This window comes from Lynx rufus, unplaced genomic scaffold (genome assembly GCF_022079265.1).
Source record: "Lynx rufus isolate CCGP_SWC_20201006 ecotype Redwood Valley unplaced genomic scaffold, mLynRuf1.p SCAF_5, whole genome shotgun sequence".
Taxonomy (NCBI): Eukaryota; Metazoa; Chordata; class Mammalia; order Carnivora; family Felidae; genus Lynx; species Lynx rufus.
Window position 1 is genome coordinate 7948257 of NW_025814867.1, and position 21655 is coordinate 7969911.

The window sequence follows — 21655 nt, forward strand, 5'->3', positions numbered from 1 at the left end:
ATAAAGATGGCTAATATGGATAGGCTAGTATTTCCAGCAGACCTGTCCTTTGAACAGGGGGTGATGTGCTGACTGACAACTCCAAGTTTGTCGGCCAGGCCCATCTTCAGGTGGATGGACAGGATGTTGGCGGGGGGGGGGGGGGGGCTGCTCCTCCAAAGCTGCCCAAGGAAGGTTTCACTCCCAGGTGTGACCCTTGTATTCAAGCCCTAGTCTTCTTCAAGTAGATTGTCCAATTTTATTACAGGACTGTTTTCGTTTGGGGCCTAAGGACAAAGCATCCTGGACCAGTTGTCCATTTGAATAGGAATTGGGATGGAGACCGAGAGGCCTCACTGTTGTGTATGTAGCCATTAGATCAGCTTTCTGAATTCCGTCTCACAACCAGTGCTGCTCTTGGCACAAGCCAGCTCCAAGTTGGACCCCTCGGTCCAGGAGGCCCAGATCCTGTACCTGTCTGGAGGACAGAATTCTCTCTTACGTTCATGCTATCATCCACTTTCGATTTTCCAGAAATATGTCAAAATCTCTGGTGTTTTGCTCTCACCCCTATTCTTCGTTTGTGTAGATTTTTCCCTTTGGGTATCTTCTCCCATTTTACTGGCATCTGGGGAGGAAGAGTAGATACAGATGTGCTTGTTCATCCATTGAATTAGAGGCCTTTATGTTCGTTTCGCTTTTCTGAATTCTCTAAAGTGAGCATGTGTTATTACATTCATAATAAAAGTAACAGTAAAAGCTATTCTTGAAATGGAAGGGACTTAGAAATATGTCATCAAGCCAAAAAGAGAAGCATCTTGGGGGCACCTGGGTGGCTCAGTCAGTTAAGCATCCGGCTCTTGGTTTTGGCTCAGGTCATGATCTCACGGTTCATGACTTTGAGCCCCTCATCAGGCTCTGTGCTGATGGTGCAATACCCTGCTTGGGATTCTCTCTCTCCCTCTCTCTATGCCCCTCCCCTGCTCACTGTCTTGCTCTCTCTCAAAATAAATAAATAAACTTTAAAAAATTTTAAAAAGAGGGGCGTTCGGGTGGCTCAGTCGGTTGGGCGTCCAGCTTCAGCTCAGGTCACGATCTCATGATCGTGCACAGGCTCTGTGCTGACAGCTCGGAACCTGGAGCCTGCGTTGGATTCTGTGTCTCCTTCGCTCTCTGCCCCTTCCCTGCTCAAGCTCTGTCTCTCAAATATAAATAAACTTTCTTAAAAATTTTTTTAAAAATTAAAAAAAGAGAGAAGCATCTTGTCAGTGTTCTGGACCCACCGTTCCAGCACTGCCCAAGAAACTGCTTTCCCTCCGTGCTCCCAGCTGAATGCATAAGTGGCTGGAGAATCTTGTCTCTCCCGTGCTGAGTGAGAGGTGTTGTCAGTGCAACAGGAGTATCACATACAAAGCCTGCTATTAAGCAGGTGTATCAGTCAGTGGCTTAAAATGGCCAGCATTTATCCACTTGCTGTTTGGATGGGCTCAGGTGCATGCTTGCTCTGCTGGTCCTTCTTCAGGCCACTCATGCATCTCCAGTCAATTGTTTATTTGTTTAAAGAGAGACTGGCTTTAATAACAGCCAAGGTTTGGAGGAGGGGAGGAAAACGAACAAAGCGGAGGGCTCACAAAGAGACCGCTGGAAACATGCGTTTCTGTGCACAGTAATCGTGTCGGCGCCAGTCCCGGGGGCCCTGGGACTCGGTCACTGTGCCTGGAATCCAAAGCTGTGGCTTCACTGCCAGCCTCCTGGGCTGAGTGCTCGCTGCCCCTGGGGGTGACACTGGTACTGTGGCTCCGGCTGTGGCTGCAGCTCCCCTGGCCACCCCCCACCCCCGTCACTGCCACAGGCTGGCCTGTGTCCTCATCACCAGAGTCAGCTCTTTAATCTTCTGAATCCACACCGCTGCTGAGTATCTCTTTGTCCGGGTGGCCTGGACCTCATCCTCGCTGCTGTCCTCCTGGCTGCTATCACTCTTGTCACTCGCCAGGTCCCTGTCACCTTTTCCCTCGCTCACCTGTCTGAGATGGGCCGGTCATTGCCTGAGGCGGAAGGGGTGATTTGGGCCAAGTGTCCGTGGGCACCCCGAAGGCCAGCTTGGGCTTGCTCGCGTGGTCACGGGGTGCAGGATCTCCAGGAGCGGCAGGAGAGGTCACCGTAAGGCTCAAGATCTGCAGTGTCACACCCACCCATCTCCGCGGTCCGAACAAGTCACACACGCGCACCAGCCCGGACTCGAGAGTGGAGAAGGCAGCTGCCCGTCTTGATGGAAGGCGCTGCGGAGTATCACGGCACCTTTGGCCACCCACCATTTTAGTCACTCCGGTTTCTAATTCTGATTTTGTTTTCTAATTCTGTGTTTTCCGCAGGCTTCTGAGGACCCAGTCTCTGGAATGGTTCTACAATAACGTGAAGAGTCGCTTCAAACGCTTCGGCAGTGCTAAGGTCTTGAAGAACCTGTACAGGAAACACCGGCTGGAGAGCGGGGCGTGCTTCGATATTCTAGGTACGTGGGCGGTGCTCTGCTCTGGGAGTCTTTGCGGGGCTGGTGGGATGGAAGGAGGCCGGGATGGGAGGCCCCCGACACCGGCCACACTCAACTGGGACCAAGAAAGTTGCTTAACTATCTGGCCCCAATGAGGATCAGAAGTAGGAGGCTAAATACCAAAGATTCTGTTAAGTTTGAGTTACCCCGTGCCAGCATCCCCACTGGGCTGTCAAATGTGCTGAGAAGACCAAAGTATTGGGGCCCCTGGGTGGCTCTGTCAGTTAAGTGTCCGACTCTTGATTTCGGCTCAGGTCGTGATCTCACAGTTGGTGAGTTTGAGCCCTGAGTCGGGCTCTGTGCCCAAAGCATGGAGCCTGCTTGGGATTCTCTCTCTCTCTCTCTCTCTCTCTCTCTCTCTCTCTCTCTCTCTCTTTTCTGCCCCTCTCCCCCTTCAAAATAATAAATAAATTAACATTTAAAAAAGAAGACCAAAGTATTTCTGCGTGTTGTGGACATATTAATTCTAGATCCCTAGAAATCAAAGATTCTGGATCGTCTCCCCCTAAAGATTAAAACGTCAGAAAGTCCTCTTTGTTTGATCACATAGACTAGTCTGTACTCTGAGGTATGCCCTCCACTCCCCTGCCCTCCTACTCCAAAATTCTACTCACACCAGTTCCAGAACTTGATGTGTTGGGAGAGTCCAGGCTTCTCTCCCAGGAAGCCTGAAGGACTAATTCTACCTTCGCTGTTTTTATACAGTTAAGACAACCAATGTAATTAGAAGGAGAAATTATATTCTTCAGTTCTATTACACTAGCCAGTAGAAAGAAATCGTTGTCAGAATATGAACAGCATATCCTCCAAAAAAAGGCTGGTGTTTGTTGTTGTTTTTTTTCCCTTCTATCTAAAGACAGATTTTTTCCAACACTTTGCTGACACAGGTAAATGCTTTTTATCCACAAGAAAGAGGGAAGGAAAAAAGATCTCATCCGTCTCATTCTGGAGCTTTTTTGCCGTCATTATTTTACATTGTTGTATTTTCAATAAAGTCTATGGCCATGTCTTATCTAAAAATATGCCAGCCACTGAGACGAGGGAGGAAAGCATTAAAGGACGCATTAAACACAGAGAATCATTAGGGCCTTTTGTGGTGGTTGCTAGACTCTATCTTTCAAACCGTTCAGGAAGCCTAAGCTAAGAGAGCAGTGCTGAAGGTTTCCACAGATTATTTTTATCTTCGCTTTGCTGGTTTTTCGAAAAACCTTTTCTCCAGGAATGGAGGCCAAAAAGAAATAAAGCCTGAGAGGAATCCTGTTAACAGTCGTTTTTCAACCCAGAGAGATACCTCAGGAAGTTTCCAGAATATTATTGGCTCACTTGACTGCATCTCATCCTTTCTTTTCTCTCACATACACCCCCAGGTCTGCTTGGTGTACCCCTATACCAGTCACCAAATTCAGACCTCCACTGCCTACTGCAAGACGAAGTCTGCTCTCCTCCCCTCTCTCCCTCAGGCCCCAAGGGTGGCTCAGGCAGACATGCGTCCCAAGCGGGCCAGCTCAGGGCTTTGAAATTTTCACGCGTCACTTCTTGAGGAAAACCATCCACTGGGGGTAGCTGTCTGCCACCATAGAGGCAGATCTGGGTTCTGGGCCTTCCGGGATTCACCACTTCCTTCATCCGGGCCTTCAGGGAATGCTTTGCACGCCTCTCTCCTGCTCAACCCTGTGAAGCAATAGCTTCATCACCTCTGTGTCCCCAAAGTGTGACTCAACCCCTGGCACATCTTCTGTCCTCAGCGTGGCACTCGCTTAATCTTGAAAGCATTTTGCGGGCACGAAGACGCTTCGCTGAAGCATTCCAGTCAGTTGCTTTCATGATTCAGGGCGCCATTTAAACTAAGATTTCTGTTTAAGAGAAGCGAAGACCAGGGGACAAGAAACAGTTTGTGAGATCATGTTCAAAGCTGATAAGCCGCGATCATGAAACAATGGGATTTATTCTACACACCGCCTAGAAAATTCAGTCACGCCTCAAGTAGAGGGAAATCCCCCAGGGCACACGTGGCCTCCCGGTTACGCCAAATGACTGGGGCGCCCTCACAATGAGCTCCCACCTATCACCCAGCACCCTTGCATTGTTTTTAACCTGTCTTCCTCAATCCCAACCGTACATACTCAGTCCAGAATCACCTTCCAGTGACAGGGTCATCTTCCACGCTCAGCCACGTACTTCCGAATCTGTGGAGGTGAGCCCAGTACAGATGCTTTGTAAAGCTCCATGGGGTATGTTAAGGCACAGCCGAGATGGAGAGCCCCAGAGAGCACCTGACCACAATTTGTGAAGCAGCATTCTTTTTTTTTTTAATGTTTCTATTTATTTTTTGAGACAGAGAGAGACAGAGCATGAGCAGGGGAGGGGCTAGAGAGAGAGGGAGGCACAGAATCCGAAGCAGGCTCCGGGCTCTGAGCTGTCAGCATGGAGCCTGACGCGGGGCTCGAACTCATGGACCGCGAGATCATGACCTGAGCTGAAGTCGGCTGCTCAACCGACTGAGCCACCCAGGCGGCCCTATGCAGCAAGCATTCTAAACAAGAATGGGCCCATCTTCAGATCCAGCAAAGGGTACTCGTTTTCAGAATCGTGATGGTCAGAACATAACATGCAATATCTACGGCACGCAAGGCATGTGCTCTGCTCCAGAACTCTCGGGGTGGAGCTCCTTGTACCTGTGAAACCTCTCCACCCCCAGGACCAGCGTAGTTGGCCTGAGCACCCTCAGTCCATTGAAAATTCATTGAGTTCGTAGAATCTTATGGGTCAGCCACCAGGTGCCCGCCCTGCACCCACGTCAGTCCTTCCGGCCCTCCCAAGCTAGGCTTACTCCTCCCACAGCCCGTATCAGGTGACCGGGATAGGCCAGGCCTACAAGGAGACCCATTGGTCCCATCAGATAGATCTAAGAGGTATTCATTCCTTTAGTAAACATGCAGCAAACATGTATTGAACACCTACTGTGTGCCCACCTGGTTTGAGTGACAAGACAGACAAGACCCTACCATTCCAGAGCCAGCAGGCCAGTTGGAGAGGTCAGATCATAAGTAAATAAATTTTTTAAAAATATAGTGTCCAGTGGTAACGAGTGCTCACCTGATTCATCCGATAGATTGAGCGTGACATTTTTAATGGTTACCCTAGAGAGAAGCGGCACTACGTGAAATGATAAATGTAGTCGTTATTAATGTACTTAATCTCTAGACAGTTGGATAAATAACATACGCGTTTATTGGATAAATAAACGTTTATTGGATAAATACGCGTTTATGGGATAAATAAAATGGGAGAAATAAACCCTGCCTTTTTATTCATGAACACTGTATATCTATTTTGGATGTGATTCCCGTAAAGGTCTATAACATCCTTCGTCTGGATTTGACTGCCAAACGTGGTCTTTTGAAAATGCTGAGCCGTGTGAAATCAGAGGTTCCTGCAACTCACGAAAGATAGGATGACCTGGTGTGACTGCCACATCAGTGCTTTCCAGAACAGTTCAGCCGCTTTCTGCCATTCCTAAATAACACTGAAAGATCCCACCTGTGAATTTAAAGGGACACGGGGGGAGAGATGCTGTACTAGAAGGTTCAAAATCATGCACAGCAAGAGCTTGCCCTCTGGGCAGCTCATTCTCCCTAAGATATTTCTAGATCTTCTCTCTGCTCATTCCCCCCTCCACCCTCCCCCATTCTCTCGGCAGATGACCGCACCTTCTCCTTCACAGGGCAGGTAGTATGCGCCCCTACACTGGATCCTGTCACCTTCCAGGAAGGTCTCAAGGTCATGCATCCTTTCCTTCTTGCTAAGCCAGCCTCTCTCTTAACTGGTTCCTTCCTATTGATCTGTAAACATGCCCGGGTCTCTCTGTTTCCCAGACCATTCCTGGTCTGCCCATTCCCCCACTTGCCGCCCTGCCTCAGTGCTCTTCCCAGTAGGTGGCGGAGACCCTCAACCGAGAGCACACTGCACTCAGGGCTTCCACTCCCTGCCTTTCCTCACTGCCCCCACCAAGCCGTTCTCCCGATGGCAGCCAGAGTGCACTTGGACGTGCAAATCTGACCAGATCACCTCCATGGAAGCTTCACTGGCTATTCATGTGGCTGTTGGAATAAAGATCAAAAAATAAAGATACGGTCACCGTGCCCTGTGTGGTCTGGGTCTCCAAGCCCAGCCACACTGCCTCCTGTTTCGGTCCTCAGATGCACCTGCTACCCCCACCGCCTTCCCTGTGCACGCTGTTTGCCCGCCTCCCCACCACCCCTCTGCCTGGTGACTCACTGTCCCTGTTAGACATGTCCACCATACTGTGAAGCACCCAGTCAGGGCACTTAATGTATCTATAATTTTACATTGACTTACATAAATCTTTGATTGATGAATTCTTTCCCACTAGACTATCCAATTGGTCAGGGCAGCAAGAATTTCTGGCTTTGCTCACCAGTATACCCTAACACCCAGCCCAGAGCCAGGCACCTAGTTAGTAGGTGCTTGTGGACTCTTGGCTGGATGGATGAATGAATACTGGCTGTAGCCACGCCACAGTGAAATAGTTGCACTAAGATCTGTAGCTTAGGGTCTGCAGAGATGACATCTTAAAGCCTTACATTGTAAGTGAAGACACTGAGGCCCAGAAAGACAAAGCCACATCCTCAGGGTCACAGAGCTAGAATAAATGGACTTCATATATATTGTGAAAGGCTGGGCAAAAAACACAACCACAGAGAATGATATATGGTCAGACTGAGTCGCCATGACAGGCTACCCACTAATGGCTTGTTTCGTGAAGGTAGCCAGCTACTAAACCTGCCTCAAATACCTATAGCATTTACCCCTGGATTTCCCACATGGGAGCCCCCCTAACAGCCATCCAAGAAAGCACGGGGTGTATTATAAGCACTGGAGGCCCATTGCTTAGTTTGACATAGCATTACTGGCATTTGCCCCATTTTGAGCTAAGGCACATAGACCCATATTTATTTTCTGGGTTCCATCAGTGTTCCCACCAACATCCAATTCAATCCATTTTTCTTGAGCCACCCACTGTTAGGTGCTATCTTGGGTACCAAGGATATAATATCCAGTGACTTTAAAACAGTCCATCATCCCCATCTTCAGAGATCTCATTTGATGAATGAACACATATCATAAAAATCCCCAACTTGGAAAAGGGCTTTAAAAAGGGCTTAGCCAACTGCTCTGCCCGGCCTGGATTAAGATTAGGATTGTGTGTTCGCTTCAAAGAAGACCAGAGGAGAGGCAGCGGGCCTTCAAAGATCAGATGCCAGGGGGTTGACCTTGGCTATCTCTGGGCTTGTTCCACGTGGACTCCCTTCTACAGAAGAGAAGGGTGATAGTTAAATCATTAGCTAAAGGCAGCTGTGTGGGTCCGTGCCACAGACCGCAGCTAAAGACCAAACTCACAGGGTCTCATCACCGTCACGAGCTCTAGAGATTTCTCTTTCTTCTAGTAAGGAAGCCGAGTGTCAGAGAGGTTAAGTCACAGACTCAAGGTCACACGGCTAGTAATTTGCAGGTCCAGGAATCAACCTTTCCTGTCTCTGACTTCGATCTGTTGTTCTGTTTTTGACTCCACGCTGCCTCCAAAGAAGGTACCGGAAGAAAGCTAGGGGAGGCAACAACGTTACACCACGAATCAGTGTGAGAAGAAAAGGGTGACTGGTCCCAAACCGTAGCATTATTATAAAACCCAGCGGTTCCCTAAACCTGTTTGCAAAGCTGGCTTAGTCAGAGTGGGTACGGGTGACCTGCCAGTTCTGTGACCGTGCACCTGTGCTCCCTGGGGACCTGTGATAATCCTATTCTCTGTCCCGCTTTCTCCCTCCCTGTAGGAGGAAGCTTTTTCGAGGCAAACCTGGAGAATGAAGGAAGTGTGTCAGGCAGTGATTCAACATTTTATAGACAGTCTGAAGGTGAGTTTGCCTAAGAGTTTATAGCTAACGGGAAGTTGGAGGGCTAGGAACACCTTCAGAGCCCATCAGGGTCTCCCGGTTGCCCTGTAACCGCTGGACACAACTGCTTGTGGCTGTGTGTGAGTCTCCACGGGCATTCTTGTTGTTGCCACTTGTGTGACTCCATCGTCGAAATTGGTGAGTATACACAAGGCGTGGCCTAAAGAAACGCATTTGCTACCCCACCCCTGGGTACCTCACATCACCTGGTGAGTCAGAGCTCCAATACCATCTTCCGGAGTTGGAATATAATAATGAATACACCCGCGTAGCTCATATTAAAATATTCTTGCAGGGGTGCCTGGGTGGCTTCGTAAGTTGAACGTCTAACTCTCGGTTTTGGCTCAGGTCATGATCTCACAGTCCGTGAGCTCGAGCCCCGCATCCGGCTCTGTGCTGACAATGCGGAGCCTGCTTGGGATTCTCTCTCTCCCTCTCAATCTCTCTCTCTCTCTGCTTCTCTCTCTCTCAAAATAAATAGATAAACATTTAAAAATAATAATAAAATAAAAATATTCTTCTAAAGAATGTGTCATTTCCTGATTCACTTCTCCTTTTTTTATACCAATATAATAGTCCCCTTAGAGCACAAGTTAAACGCCAAACAAACTTCCGGTTTCAAATAAAACCTTCTCCACTATTTCACCTCCTTCTCCTGAGTGCTGGACCTTGAGAGCCTCCTGAGTCCCCGGCTTCTGGTGCCCTACAGCTGCTCTCCGTTCTCTCCTTTGGGTGCCTTCCCAGGAAGGTCCCGTCCTCCCCCATCCTTGCCGCCTGGAACCTCTCCACGGGGTACCTTACACCCCTGTGCCCCCCGCGCACCTCCATTCACTGCCGAGGCTGAAATGCCCGGCGCTCATTTCAGCCCAGAGATCTAAACTCACATTTCCAAAGCTTGATTATTAAGCCCTGTGAACCCTACAGTGATCTGAACCTCAACCCATCCTAATCAAGGGCCTCAGCTGCCTAGCTCCACCGGCAAGAGTTCCCTTTCCCTCAGCCCCCCTCCCTGCTACTTCGCCCCAGCCACTCAAGTTCCTGTCAGCTCTGTTTCCAATTCTGTCCTTCAATTTCTATCCTGATATTCTGACATCCATGGCCTGAGCACCTCCTGCCCACAATTCCCTGGTATTGATATTGCCTTCAGTGACCGTTCATATCCACCAGGGTCCTCCAGAGAAGCAGAACCGGTAGGACATATGCACACACACACACACACACACACACACACACACACACACACAGATTTATTTTATTTTATTTTATTTTATTTTATTTTATTTTATTTTAGGGACTTGGCTCACACACAGTTGTGGGGCCTGGTAAGCCTGAAGTCTACAGTGTAGGTCAGTAGGTGGGAGACTCAGACAGAAGTCCATGCTTCCGTCTTGAGACAGGCTTTCTTCTCTCGGAAACCTCAGTTGGTACCCTTAAGGCCTTTGCTCTCAACAGCTTGGATGACGCCCACCCACGTTACCTAAAGGGCAATGCCCTTCGCTTCAGGTCAACTGCTGTAGATGCTATACCTTCATAACCCCAGTTTGATTAAATGACTGGGGACAGTAGCCTAGCCAGGTTGATGCCTAAAACTGACCACCCCGTTGTCTGCTGGCCTTCTGAGCTTAGGTCAGTCTGCCTCTGGCTTCTTCTCCTTCCTCTACACCCCCCAGCAGTCTTTCCCTGTGTGGCGCCGACCTGAACCTTCACTTTCAAGCTAAACCATCTTCAGTGCTCCATTTCCTCCTCCTCTGGAAGTCACGACCTCAGCATTCAGAGCCTTTGGGTTATGGCTCCAGGCTCGTACTGGCGCGGGACCTGTGGAGCTGGGTAATGATCCCCGCCGCCCAGTAGCCTGGGAAGCACACAAGAGCGTGGACTTGGTTTGTCTCTCAAGGCATCATGGGGCCCCTCACAGAACTCGCAAGAGCTTACAAGCACTTCTTCTGTGACAAATATATTGGCTAGTATCTTGAAGAAGAGACATGGGAAATTCAGTGTCCTCCAGGGAGTACTGGGTGTCATGACAACCTCAATCTTGTAGCCTGTTCGTATGGAGACATTAGGGAACATACATGTTCAGTCGGGCACCCTGAGGTGCGCAGAGCCTCGACCTGGGTCGCCCCGATCCGGGTGTCTTGTATCATCATAGTCAGCTTACAGTGGACCCGTCAGCCGGCTGGATCGCTCTGAGCTTGACTGGCTTGGCTTTAGAGATTTACTCATGTCTGCCAGATGCCAATCTGGGTCCACGTTTGTGTCTTTAGGAGCCTAAGAAGCTTGAATTAAGTTTTTTTGATTGATTAATGAGTGAGTTGATGTATTTACACCTAGTCTCGCTCTACAAAGGATTTGAGGCAGCTTTCAGGAGGTTTGCATGTGTTAAATAATGCATGAGGAGGAGATTATAAATGGAAACAGGAAGTTGAAATCCGGGCAAAGGAGACATAGGCACGCAGCCCTTGCAGACCTGTGTTCTTGTGCCTGGTGTGAATCAGGTTTCCGGGCTGAACTAAGGGAGGGATGATAGAAATTCGCACTTTCAAGTAAGAAGAAGAAATCTAGCTTCTGGGGAAGCGGAACTCTTCCAATCACTTAGATCCAAAAAGAATTTGGTTGGGGCACCCAAATGGCTCAGTTGGTTGAGGGTCTGACTCTTGATTTAGTGTCAGGTCAACCCCCCAGGGTTCCAGGACCAAGCCCTACATTGGACTCCATGCTGAATGTGGAGCCTGCTTGAGATTCTCTCTCTCTCTCTCTCTCTCTCTCTCTCTCTCTGTCTCTCTCCCTCTCTCCCTCTCTCTTTCTCTCTCTCTCTCTTTCTCTCTCTCTCTCCAAAATAAAAAAAAAAATTAAAGAATTTTGTCACCTGCAAAAGTCCTTTGACATGGGGACATTTCTATCCACCCGTTGCCATTTGCAAACAATATGCCATTTGCAAAAAATACGCTTGCTAAAAATAATGATAGCATTAGACTTTAAATCACGTTAGCTTGTATTTGTCTCGCTTTTGCGGTTAAAATCGAGGGCTTTGGAGACAGTCTGGATCCCAACTTCATCTCTCTTCCTGTCTCCCTGAGTTACCTTGGCCAAGTTGCTTGACCTCTCTGTGCTTCAGTTCTCTTGTCTGTCAGATGGCACCTACTCAGTGGATTCTTGTAGAGATTAACTGTGGCCGTGGATGTGACACTCAGTCTGGGGCCAGCAGGTGGTTGAGCTCGGTGAACTTGGTCAGAGTTGTTAGTGATAGACTTGGTTTAGAAGAACCAGTATTTCCTTACATGGAGTCCTTCTGTGCAGTTATCCGTAAGCCACTCTGTGTGTCGGGAGCCATGCTCAGTGTTAGGCCACAAGAGGGACCGTGTGATCCAGTCGTGCTCTCTGAGAATGACCTGTGGGGGGAGGGACAGTCTTTCTGGCCCCACGGGAAGGAACTGCAGAACCTCAGATGGACATCCAGCCAAGGTGGGTGGACAGAAGGGATCTAGACAGGAGGATTTTCAGAGGAGGAACGCTTGGGCCAAGGCTTGGGGTCCCCAGAAACCAGCTCAGTTACAGAGCAGGGACCAGAGGAAGGAAGCCCAAGATATGGGAATCATAAAGGGAGAGATAATAACTCTGCAGCGATTCTGTTGTGCTGGAGTCGAGGGTGAGTGGGAACCACTAGGGGCCAGGGTGAACGGTGGGGAACTTATCACCGGGCCCCTGCAAGACTTAAACAGCAGCAGTAAAGTGGAACCATCATTTTACCTGTCTTTCCCTTTCCGAAAGTGGTCTGTGTTCTGTTTCCTGTCTAGGACACAGCATGATGGACACATTGGCTGTCGCCCTGCGGGTGGCTGAAGAGGCCATCGAGGAGGCAATTTCCAAAGCAGAAGCCTACGGGGACAGTCTGGTACGACGCCCTTCTCCTCCCTGCGGGGAGGTGCGGGTCAAGGTCCTGGCCGCCAGGACGAAGTATAGGTTGTCAGCAAACCGGCCTCATGGTGTCTGTCCTTGACTAGGGCTGGGCCCACCCTCCCTCTGCCTCTGTGGTCAGAACTCCCAAGAAAGTGATTGCCGGGTCCCCTGACCCACCCACAGCATGCGGCCCTTCTCTTCCCTCCCTCCGCAGGACAAGCAGAATGAGGCCAGTTACCTGCGGGACCACAAGGAGGAGCTGACGGACGAACTGGCCACGACCATCCTGCAGAAGGTAGGTAGACCCTGGCCTCCCGCACTGCAGTTCGTCACCCTGGCCCAGACCAGGGCCTCTGGCCGGCTGAGGCGCACCCGTGGGTACCATTGTTGCCTTGGGCGCCGTTTCTGTGCCTTGTCACTGTCCCCTCTTGTGCTCTGGGGGCCAATGCGAAAGGATTTGCGTTGCCCGGCAAAACGTAAGCAGAGGGGTCGAATATGGTTGCCTTTATGGATGGAGCTAGCGGGTGGGGAGCCAGGAACTCAGCACGGAGCAGGTTACTCACTGTCTTCCTGTTCCCTGGGCCTCCCACGAGTGTGTGTGTGCACGTGTGTGCGTGTGTATACGTGTGTCCTCTTCTCACATCTCTCAAATAGTCTCTTGCTGAAGAAAACTTGCAGTCACCCCCTGCTACCTCTATGCCCTAAACTGTCCCTTACATGGTGTGTCAGTTAATTACTGTTGAGAAGCCAGCCACCCCAAAACTCTGTGCCTCTGAGCAGGATTATTTCTGTGTCCCACAGGCAATTCTCTGACGCCACAGGGGTGTTCTTCAATTCAATTCAATTCAGTTCCATTCAGTTCAATTCAATTCCACTCAGTTCTGACACTGTCTACTCAGAGTTAGCACAGACCTCACAAGCCAAGGGCTCAGCCCCACTAGAGTGCCCCCACTCCAGGTACCAGTGAAGTTTCAGGTACGCCCAAGTTACTGCACTCCTGTCCAGCCTACTACACATTCAGGGATTCCCGTGACTGCCCTCGGGTCGGATGATTTCCATAAAACTCAGCAAAGCGCTGTACTTCCAATTACTGGTTTATCATAAAGGAGACGAACAGCCAGATGGAGAGATACAGAGGGTAACAAGGCCTGTGTAGGAGGGGTGTGCAGACCTCCATGCCCTCTCCGCCCGCCACACTCACTCCCAGCACATCAGTGGATGCACCAGTCGGGTGCACAGAGTTCCTCCCTCGCCCCGAGGGAGGCTGAAGGTGGGGCTGAAAGTCCCATGGTTCGCATGGTTGGCTTTTCTGGCCACCAGCCTCCATCTGTATAGTGGTCTAGCTCATCACCTCATTAGCCTAACAACGACGCTCCAAGCTTTGTGCCAGGAACCAGGGTCAAAGGCCACACATACGTTTTATCATACCGCAGTCTCTTTCTCACGCGTGCATCTGCAGTGACCCCATCTCGAGCTATGGGTTGGGATCTAGCCCGTGCAATGTGTTCGTTCTGGGGCCGGACTGAAGGCACTTCAGCTACACAGCCAGGACAGAAGCACGGGAGAGCAAGAGGAAACAGTGGTGTGGACGAGGGCCCAGGCCCCACCCTGACACCTGTCGCTACCCACTCCCTCCTCACCCGTCATTGGCCAAAGCAAGGCGCACAGTCAGCCACAGCCAAGGTGGGAAGTATATTCTCCCTGTCCTGGGAGCGATGAGGAGTCACCCAACAAAGGACTGCATGCGGGGAGCGATGAGCACGTTTGGTCGTCCCTTTTGGTCACAAAATCCATGTCCCTTATGCCGTGCACACTCACTCCACCCAGAGACCCCCAAGCGTCTCATCCCACCCACAGCTCAAAGTACGTTCAACCCAGATTCGGCTGCTTCTAAGCCGGAGACCTATGAACCAAGCAAACAAGTCACGGGTCGAACACACCCTGTGGGGGCACAGACGGCTGGTACAGGACTCTGGAGATGGGGGTACACCTCCATCCGGCCCTGGTCTGCCCGAGGGCGTGGCACATCAGTTCATCACTCCCCCTGGCTCTCGGCCTCCCGCTTTCTCATCCTGTCTGGTCTACAAAGACATTGAAGGATACACTCAGATCAGTGGCTCAGCCGTTTTCTCAGCTGCTTCCTGCCTACAAGAGGTTGGGAGCCCAGACACCACTGTATAAATGGACTCATTATATCCAAATGGCTGTGCCCCACGTAGCAAGCAGTACAAACGAGCAGAAGCCTTCCCTGACGGCTCTTGGTACCTGCCCGCTTCAGACTCTGCCAGCACTTCCTAAAACCAGGATTTATAGCCAGAGACTCTGGGTTTGAGATGCAGCTCCAGTATTCATGAGCTCTATGGCCTTAACTGATAACTTAACCTCGCCGAGCCCGTTTCCTCATCCATAAAATGGGAAGAGTTATAGAACATAGCCCTGAGAATTATTTCGATGATTAAATGAGGTAGACCATATACAGTGCCTGAAACAGCCTGGCATGTGCTGGCCCTTAATAAATAGAAGTTGTCAGCATCACAAAAGGATTATTTATAAACCGCAAAGTGCTGTAGAATGTTTAGGGCTGTAGTTGTGTCGTTTTTACCCTAAGGCAGATCTGGAACAGGCTGGTATTCTGTTGAAACTAAGCCCTTAAATGTGGCTAAAAGAAAGTGGCTAAAAAAATCCCAGAGGTGGCCCCAGTTGCTCCACCCAGCACCCAAAGGCCTTGCCAGTAACTTGCCCCCTTGTGTCACCCACTTCCTCCCCAGATCATAAGAAAACAGAAGAACAAAGGCGAGCAGCAAATGGGAGAAGAGACAGAGTGGTCACAGCCCCAGAGCTGCAGTGCAGAGGCCGCTGACGAGGGGACCGCAGCCCCCCCGGGAGGCCCCCGAGCTCCCTCCACCCTCTGGGTGAGTCCCAGGCCCCCCCTCCCATGCAGATGTCCTGCATCAGGCACAGGTCAGAGCCGTTGTCCCCATGGACGTGGGGCTGCCACGCCCAACCATCTGTAGTTGACTGGTGTGCCAAGGGTTCCTGAAGGGGGGACGGGGTGAGGCACAGAGAAAGTGTCGGGGGGGTGGGCGGCCTGGGAGGGGACAGAGGGAGGAAACACAGTCGGGCTCCTAAGGAATATGGAGGCAGGTTTTCACGCAGAGACCAATTTAGGAAGAACAAAGGTGTCAGTAAGCATGCTCCTTCTGGAAAGAGTTGTACTGGCCCTGTGAAAAGAACACCTGTATGAGGGCCACGTGTGTCCTTACAACTTCCGCCCCTTGCCTTAGTGGACCTGAGAGGTGACCGTGAGAAAATTGCCACCAAAGTGGCCACGGCCACATCTGGACACGGCTGGGAAGTCGGGAAGGAAGGGGCTCCGGCCTTTCTGCCTGTCACCTTGAAATTAAGCCAAGGGCCGAATCACAAGGCACGGTGGCCTTCCTGGGACCCAAGGGTCTGGGCCTGCTGATGTCTCTGGTGGAGCCACCAAGCCCGTACCCTGCCCCTCCTTGGGGTCAAGGGTCGAGAAAAGGGCGTGCACACCAGCTGCGTGGTCGGCGTGCAACTCCGGAAGTGATGCTCCGTGGCCTCACCAGCCACCAGATGCATGGGGGGTGACGAGAGGCACCTTGATGGCTTTGTCAGAGCTTTAACGTCATTGATTTATTGGCAGAACCTTCCCTTGCCAACATGCTGTCAGCTTGACTGCTGTTCGTTGTGTGTGCTCCTCCACAAAATAAGTAGGAGACCCGATCCCAGCCCTCCGGGACTCAATAACCTGCTTAGCAAAGCAGGACCGGGATACGAGTCAGTCCGCGGTGATAGGCACTCGGTTGAAAGGTTGAGACCAGAGATGGATTTGGGGTTCAGAGAAGGGAGAGGCACACGACCTTCGAATAGCCTGTCATGCAGATGTTTTGCTAAGTGATCCCTGCCCTCGCGGGCTCAGGCTGCGTGCACAGCATCACCCTGCTTTCCGGGGGTCTTTCTGAAGGAAACTCGAAGCGTCAGGTTTGGGGGTCTCCAGGAGGTGCAGATCTCCACAGCACCCCAGACCTGGCCGCGAGCTGAGGGGTCAGAGGCAAGCCCAGGGGGCTTGGGCGCTCTGCCTCTGGCACTTCTGGGCATGAGAGTCTGGAGTTGCCCTTAACCGTGACCTTGAGCAGCTGTTTAGTAACTGTCTGTAAAATAGGGATAATAAGAGAAATACAAGGGGACAAACTCTAGTCACTGTCGTCAAGAGGAGCCAAGAAGATGGCAGGAACAGAGTACTGAGGCAGGTGAAAGCTTGGCTAGGGGGCCGGTCAGGGAAAGCCCTTCCTAGGAGGTCACCTGAGACTAAGGTTTGAGAGACTTGGGAGCAGTGAGAGGAAGAGCATTCCCACAGAAGGAACAGCATGCACGGAGGCTCAGAGCAGGAAGGAACTTAATGTGTTCAAGGAATAGACTAGAACAGTAACCAAATGAGACGCGGCTACTGGCCACTTTGCATGGAGATGGCATTCCCCAAATGATAGGTATTGTTCTTCTTCTTATCACCTTATTTCTACATTTCAGAACTGAGGCCACAGTATCATCAAGGGACCCCTGCGAGTTGTGAGCTGAACCCGCCATGCTTTGGTCAGCTAGGGCAGCAGCTGTCAGGGGGTCACTGATCAGTCTGCTCCAACTCACAGTCCCCCCACCCCATTCTCCCCCAGCCCAGCCCCTGCCTCGTGTCCTCCCGGGTGCCCGCTCCCCACCCCTCCCCCTGCAGCCAGAAGGCATCATCTTGCTTCTCTGCTGCTGTCTCAGCTCACCCGCTGGATGCCTCTGGCCACTCACTGCGTGTTGGGCCATCCTGTTTTTTCTTCATGGGAGGCCGGAAGCTCCCCTCCCCACCCTGACCCTGTGCTGCCTCCCCAGGGCAGGGGAGAGACTCACTCCCCGGAAACACTCCTCCAACGCTCCCTGGTCACGTCAGGTGCCCGCAGCTCTGCACAGTAACTAACGGATGCAGACAGACTTGGGAGTCATCATAGAAAATGTAACTAATAAATAGCAGTAATTGAGGGATTGTCGGACATCTATAGGAATAGCATACGGCCAATAGTTTTCCCTTACATAGGCTTTTTTTTTTTTTTTTTAATTTTTTTTTTCAACGTTTATTTATTTTGGGGACAGAGAGAGACAGAGCATGAACGGGGGAGGGGCAGAGAGAGAGGGAGACACAGAATCGGAAACAGGCTCCAGGCTCCGAGCCATCAGCCCAGAGCCCGACGCGGGGCTCGAACTCACGGACCGCGAGATCGTGACCTGGCTGAAGTCGGACGCTTAACCGACTGCGCCACCCAAGCGCCCCGTCTTACATAGGCTTTAAACTCACAGGGTGTTCCCACGCATTATTTCATTCGATTCACGCGAGAGCACCCGTTATCACCCCCATTTTACGGGGCGGTAAACTGAGGCCGACCTAGTCCGAGCCACTGAAACGAAGTTGGGGGAGGAGGCAGGGCCAGAATCCAGGTCTCCTGGCTCCGAGCGTTTCCTCTGCTCTGCCCTGCTCCCGTCTCCTGGCTTATTGGATGCGAACTGCCTGTTTCCCCGCCAGGTGTTCCGGGGGACCCCCCCCCGTGTTCATAGCGCAGCCTAGAAATGATATTCCTGTCCCCTCACAGAGACTGGAGACACTCTGCGTGTCAGCAGACACGTGGGACGGCGGGCGCTGGAATGAGCCAGAACGCAGCGGCCCCAGCTTTCCACAGCGGGGCCGCAAAGTGCTTCACGCACACCCCCCAGTCAAGCACTGGCCGAAAGCAGCCCTGAAGCTGCCCGGGGGGGCCCCCTGCGCCGCCCCTCGGCCGGCTGGAGACACTCTAGCCCAGCTGGGACGCAGCCAGGCGGCGGGCACAGGTCAGAGTCGCACGGGACTCCCGTTGCTACGTCAAAGCTTCTCAGGGGTCCTTTTCTCACCAGAAGGTCTGTCTGGCCCAACGCCTGACCTCTGCACAGCACAATTGTCATTTTGGCTCCCACATCAAGGCAGACAAAGCTGACGCATTTCTTACTTTTCCCGAGGCAAATGGCAGAGTATGATTTGTTTCCAGATTTCGACATAGACCAAGGCCTAATGGAAGTCTCTCGGATCGAGTACCTCTTGAATCTCTTTCATGCAGTGCTTTGGAAGCTGTGTCCACCTGACCCAGGGCTTGCATCCACCTGTGGGAGAGGGGGTGGCAGGGGGTCCTTGAGGCTGTAGTTTGGGAACACCCCATAAAGGACATTGTTACACCTTCTTGCATCACACTTTAACCACCCAGGTCACAGGGCTTGGCAGGAGTGTGGGCACCTTACCGAGGGGATAAGATCACGAGCTGGCTGCTATCACTGACAACTTCATCTTTAATTTTGATGGGGGGTTTTAAAATTATTTTTAGTGTTTTATTTATTTTTGTGAGAGAGAGAGAGAGAGAGAGACAGAGTGCAAGCGGGGAGAGGCAGAAAGCGAGGGAAACACAGAATCCGAAGCAGGCTCCAGGCTCTGAGCTGCCAGCCCGGAGCCCGACGCGGGGCTCGAACTCACGAACCGTGAGATCGTGACTTAAGCGGAAGTCGGTCGCTTCAGCGACTGAGCCACCCAGGTGCCCCGTGAATTTTGATGTTTGATCAAAGAAGTCCTCTGCTGGTCTCTCCCTGTGAGTTGTGCCCGTACTGTGATCTGCAATATGTAAACAGCATATTTTTGTCAACAACAGCAGGCAGAGAGACATGAATGCTTCGTCTTTCTCCAACCACACTGTACTCATGGGAGCGGCCCCAAACGGAGCAGCCTGAATCTGGAAGTGAAGGGAAATCCAGCACGCAGCCGGGTCCCTGGCACAGCCTGTTCCACGTAGCGGCCTCTAGCATCAGCCCCCGGTTGTCACTGGTCACGTATGTTCTGGCGTTGGGCCAGCTCGGCATCAGGCACGTGGCGGGGGTTTCTCGGATACGGGGCCGTGGCCACCTGATGGCAGGATGTTGATCTGTGGGGACTCAGTCACGGCCCGGACTTGAGCGCTTCCCCTCTGGCTTCCGGGATACCCGTGAAGGAAGGAGAACATGTGGATTAAGGTCTCAGCAAAACGCTGTGATCCACACCCTCGCGAACAACCATTTGTAGCTCCTGGTTTGGTTTAAAGACAGCAGTGTGATTAGAGCTTTGCAAAAACGTCTGGAAGGAGAGCCTGTGCCTTACCCAGCCCTCGGTGATAAGAACCCTTCGAGTCTTGATTAGCTGACTGTTCGGAAAGGCATAAGCCAAGTGCTGGCTGTGCGGGGACAGAGAAGCCTGCATCCCTCCTCTGCCTGAGTTGCCATCTCATTTGGCCGCAACCACATTAACAAACTAACAGGACAAGCTGGCCGGCCGAGGCCCCCAAGAGGGCCTGCAGGAAAGGGCCCCTGACCCACCCGGTGCCCCTGACCCACCACTTTCCACCATGTTTCATGCCTTCCTCCCTCTGTCCCTGTCTCCGGCCTGTTGCCTTCCTCTCTTGCCTTCAGACTTCCATGTGACGCTACACCTGGGGCTTAACCCCTGGATAGACCGCAGCCTGACTTCCCTTGGTCAGGACCCCAAGCCCTTGCCCTCTGACCGGCACCACGGCAGGGCCAGCCTGGGGCCTCAGGCGGTGACACACCCAGGGGACGAGGGTCAGCTTCTCCAAATGCTTGCCCTTGAGGGCTAAGCTGGTGCTTTCTGCCGGCCCCTGGCCTGCACTTGGCCCCACTCCCCTGCCGTGAAAGAGTCTGTGCCAGCACCACATCCGGAGTGAGAGCCTAAGGGGGACTTACCCTGGCCAAGGCCACCACATTGCACAGCCATTCACCTAGAACCCGGGCCGAGCGGCACCCCCTGGGTTGTGCAGCCTGGTGACTGCTGATGAGGCCGTGTGGGGAGGGGACAGCAGCGCATGCGGGTCAAGGAGCAGGCACTCGTTTGCCCACCTCAGGGCTCTCTTACCCCTCACCATGAGGCAGGGATGCGGGTATTATTGAACCCATTTTATAGATAAGTAAACTGAGGCAAACGCTTTACCATAAACTGCCTGAGGTCCCACAGCCTGTGATTGGTGGGGCTGGGAGATGAACACCTTTCTCCTGTTCCAAAGCCTTTGATCTAGCTTCTTCCTCTATAGAATGAGATCAGCAGACTCAGTGACCTCCAAGTCCTGGGGCTGTGCTCTCCAACACGGTGGCCACAAGACCCAAGTGACCGTTGAAATTTAAATTAGTTAAAATGAAACAAAGCTTAAAACCCAGTTCTTCTGTCACGCTGGCCACATTTCCAGTGCTCAGCAGCACCTCTGGCTGGCGGCTACAATATTGGGCAGCCCAGATGCAGAACATTTCCATCACTCCAGAAAGTGTTATTGCACAGCATTGGTCCAGGGTTTTAGAAAAAGAGGAAGTGATAAACAGGAAGAGATAAACAGAGGAGGTGATAAACAGAAGAGGTGATAAATAGGAAGTGATAAACAGAGGAAGTGATAAACAGGAAGAGATAAACAGGAAGTGATAAACAGGGAGTGGTAAATGGAGGAAGTGATAGAGGAAGTGATAAACAGGAAGAGATAAACAGATGAAGTGATAAACAGCAGCGATAAACAGAGGAAGTGATAAACAGGAAATGATAAACAGGAAGTGATAAACAGAGGAAGAGATAAACAGAGGAAGAGATAAACAGAGGAAGTGATAAACAGAGGAAGTGATAAACAGGAAGAGATAAATAGATGAAGTGATAAACGGAGCGCATAAATGCAGAACTATGCCTGATCCCTGGCCAGAGCCCAGACATGAAGCAGCGGGCCAAGTCTTGGTTCTTGGGGACTTCGTGGAAGTTGGTCGTCCCCACCTCCCCACCTGCTGTTCCCACCCTGAATGCTCATCTGCGTCACCCGCCAGAGCCCCACTCCAGCGGTTCTGACTCATGGGGTCTGGAGTGGAGCCTGGGCCTCAGTGTACTTGACCCAGATCTGCCCAGGTGAGGCCAACAGGCTTAAGGACAGCCTCTTTCTATCCCAGGAGGACTCCCTGACCTCTGGACCGTGGACGGCCCTGACCGTCTGCGTGGCCTCAGTGCCCCATTGACCTGGCCCCCGCTGGCTCAGGGAATAACTATGCAGAATCCCAGACAGCGCAGGCCCTGTGACTTTCGCTGATCTGCAAACACACTGAGCCCATCCCCAGGCAGACAGGAGCTCTCGTCCCTTCTCTTGAAAAAAGTTGACTGCGATTGTTCTCT

At 51.7% G+C, this 21655-nt stretch overlaps 1 protein-coding gene across 1 annotated transcript in view; it reads left to right on the forward strand.

Annotated features, from left to right (window-relative positions):
* Positions 1–2421: 2421 nt before the first annotated feature.
* The window catches only part of MYRIP (myosin VIIA and Rab interacting protein), a 91192-nt gene continuing 71958 nt past the window's right edge, over positions 2422–21655 (forward strand). The window contains exons 1-5 of the mRNA XM_047099603.1: positions 2422–2488; positions 8377–8457; positions 12291–12388; positions 12608–12688; positions 15162–15305. Coding sequence (XP_046955559.1) covers positions 12299–12388; positions 12608–12688; positions 15162–15305 — 315 coding nt within the window. The 5' untranslated portion in view covers positions 2422–2488; positions 8377–8457; positions 12291–12298. The remainder of the gene's footprint in view (positions 2489–8376; positions 8458–12290; positions 12389–12607; positions 12689–15161; positions 15306–21655) is intronic.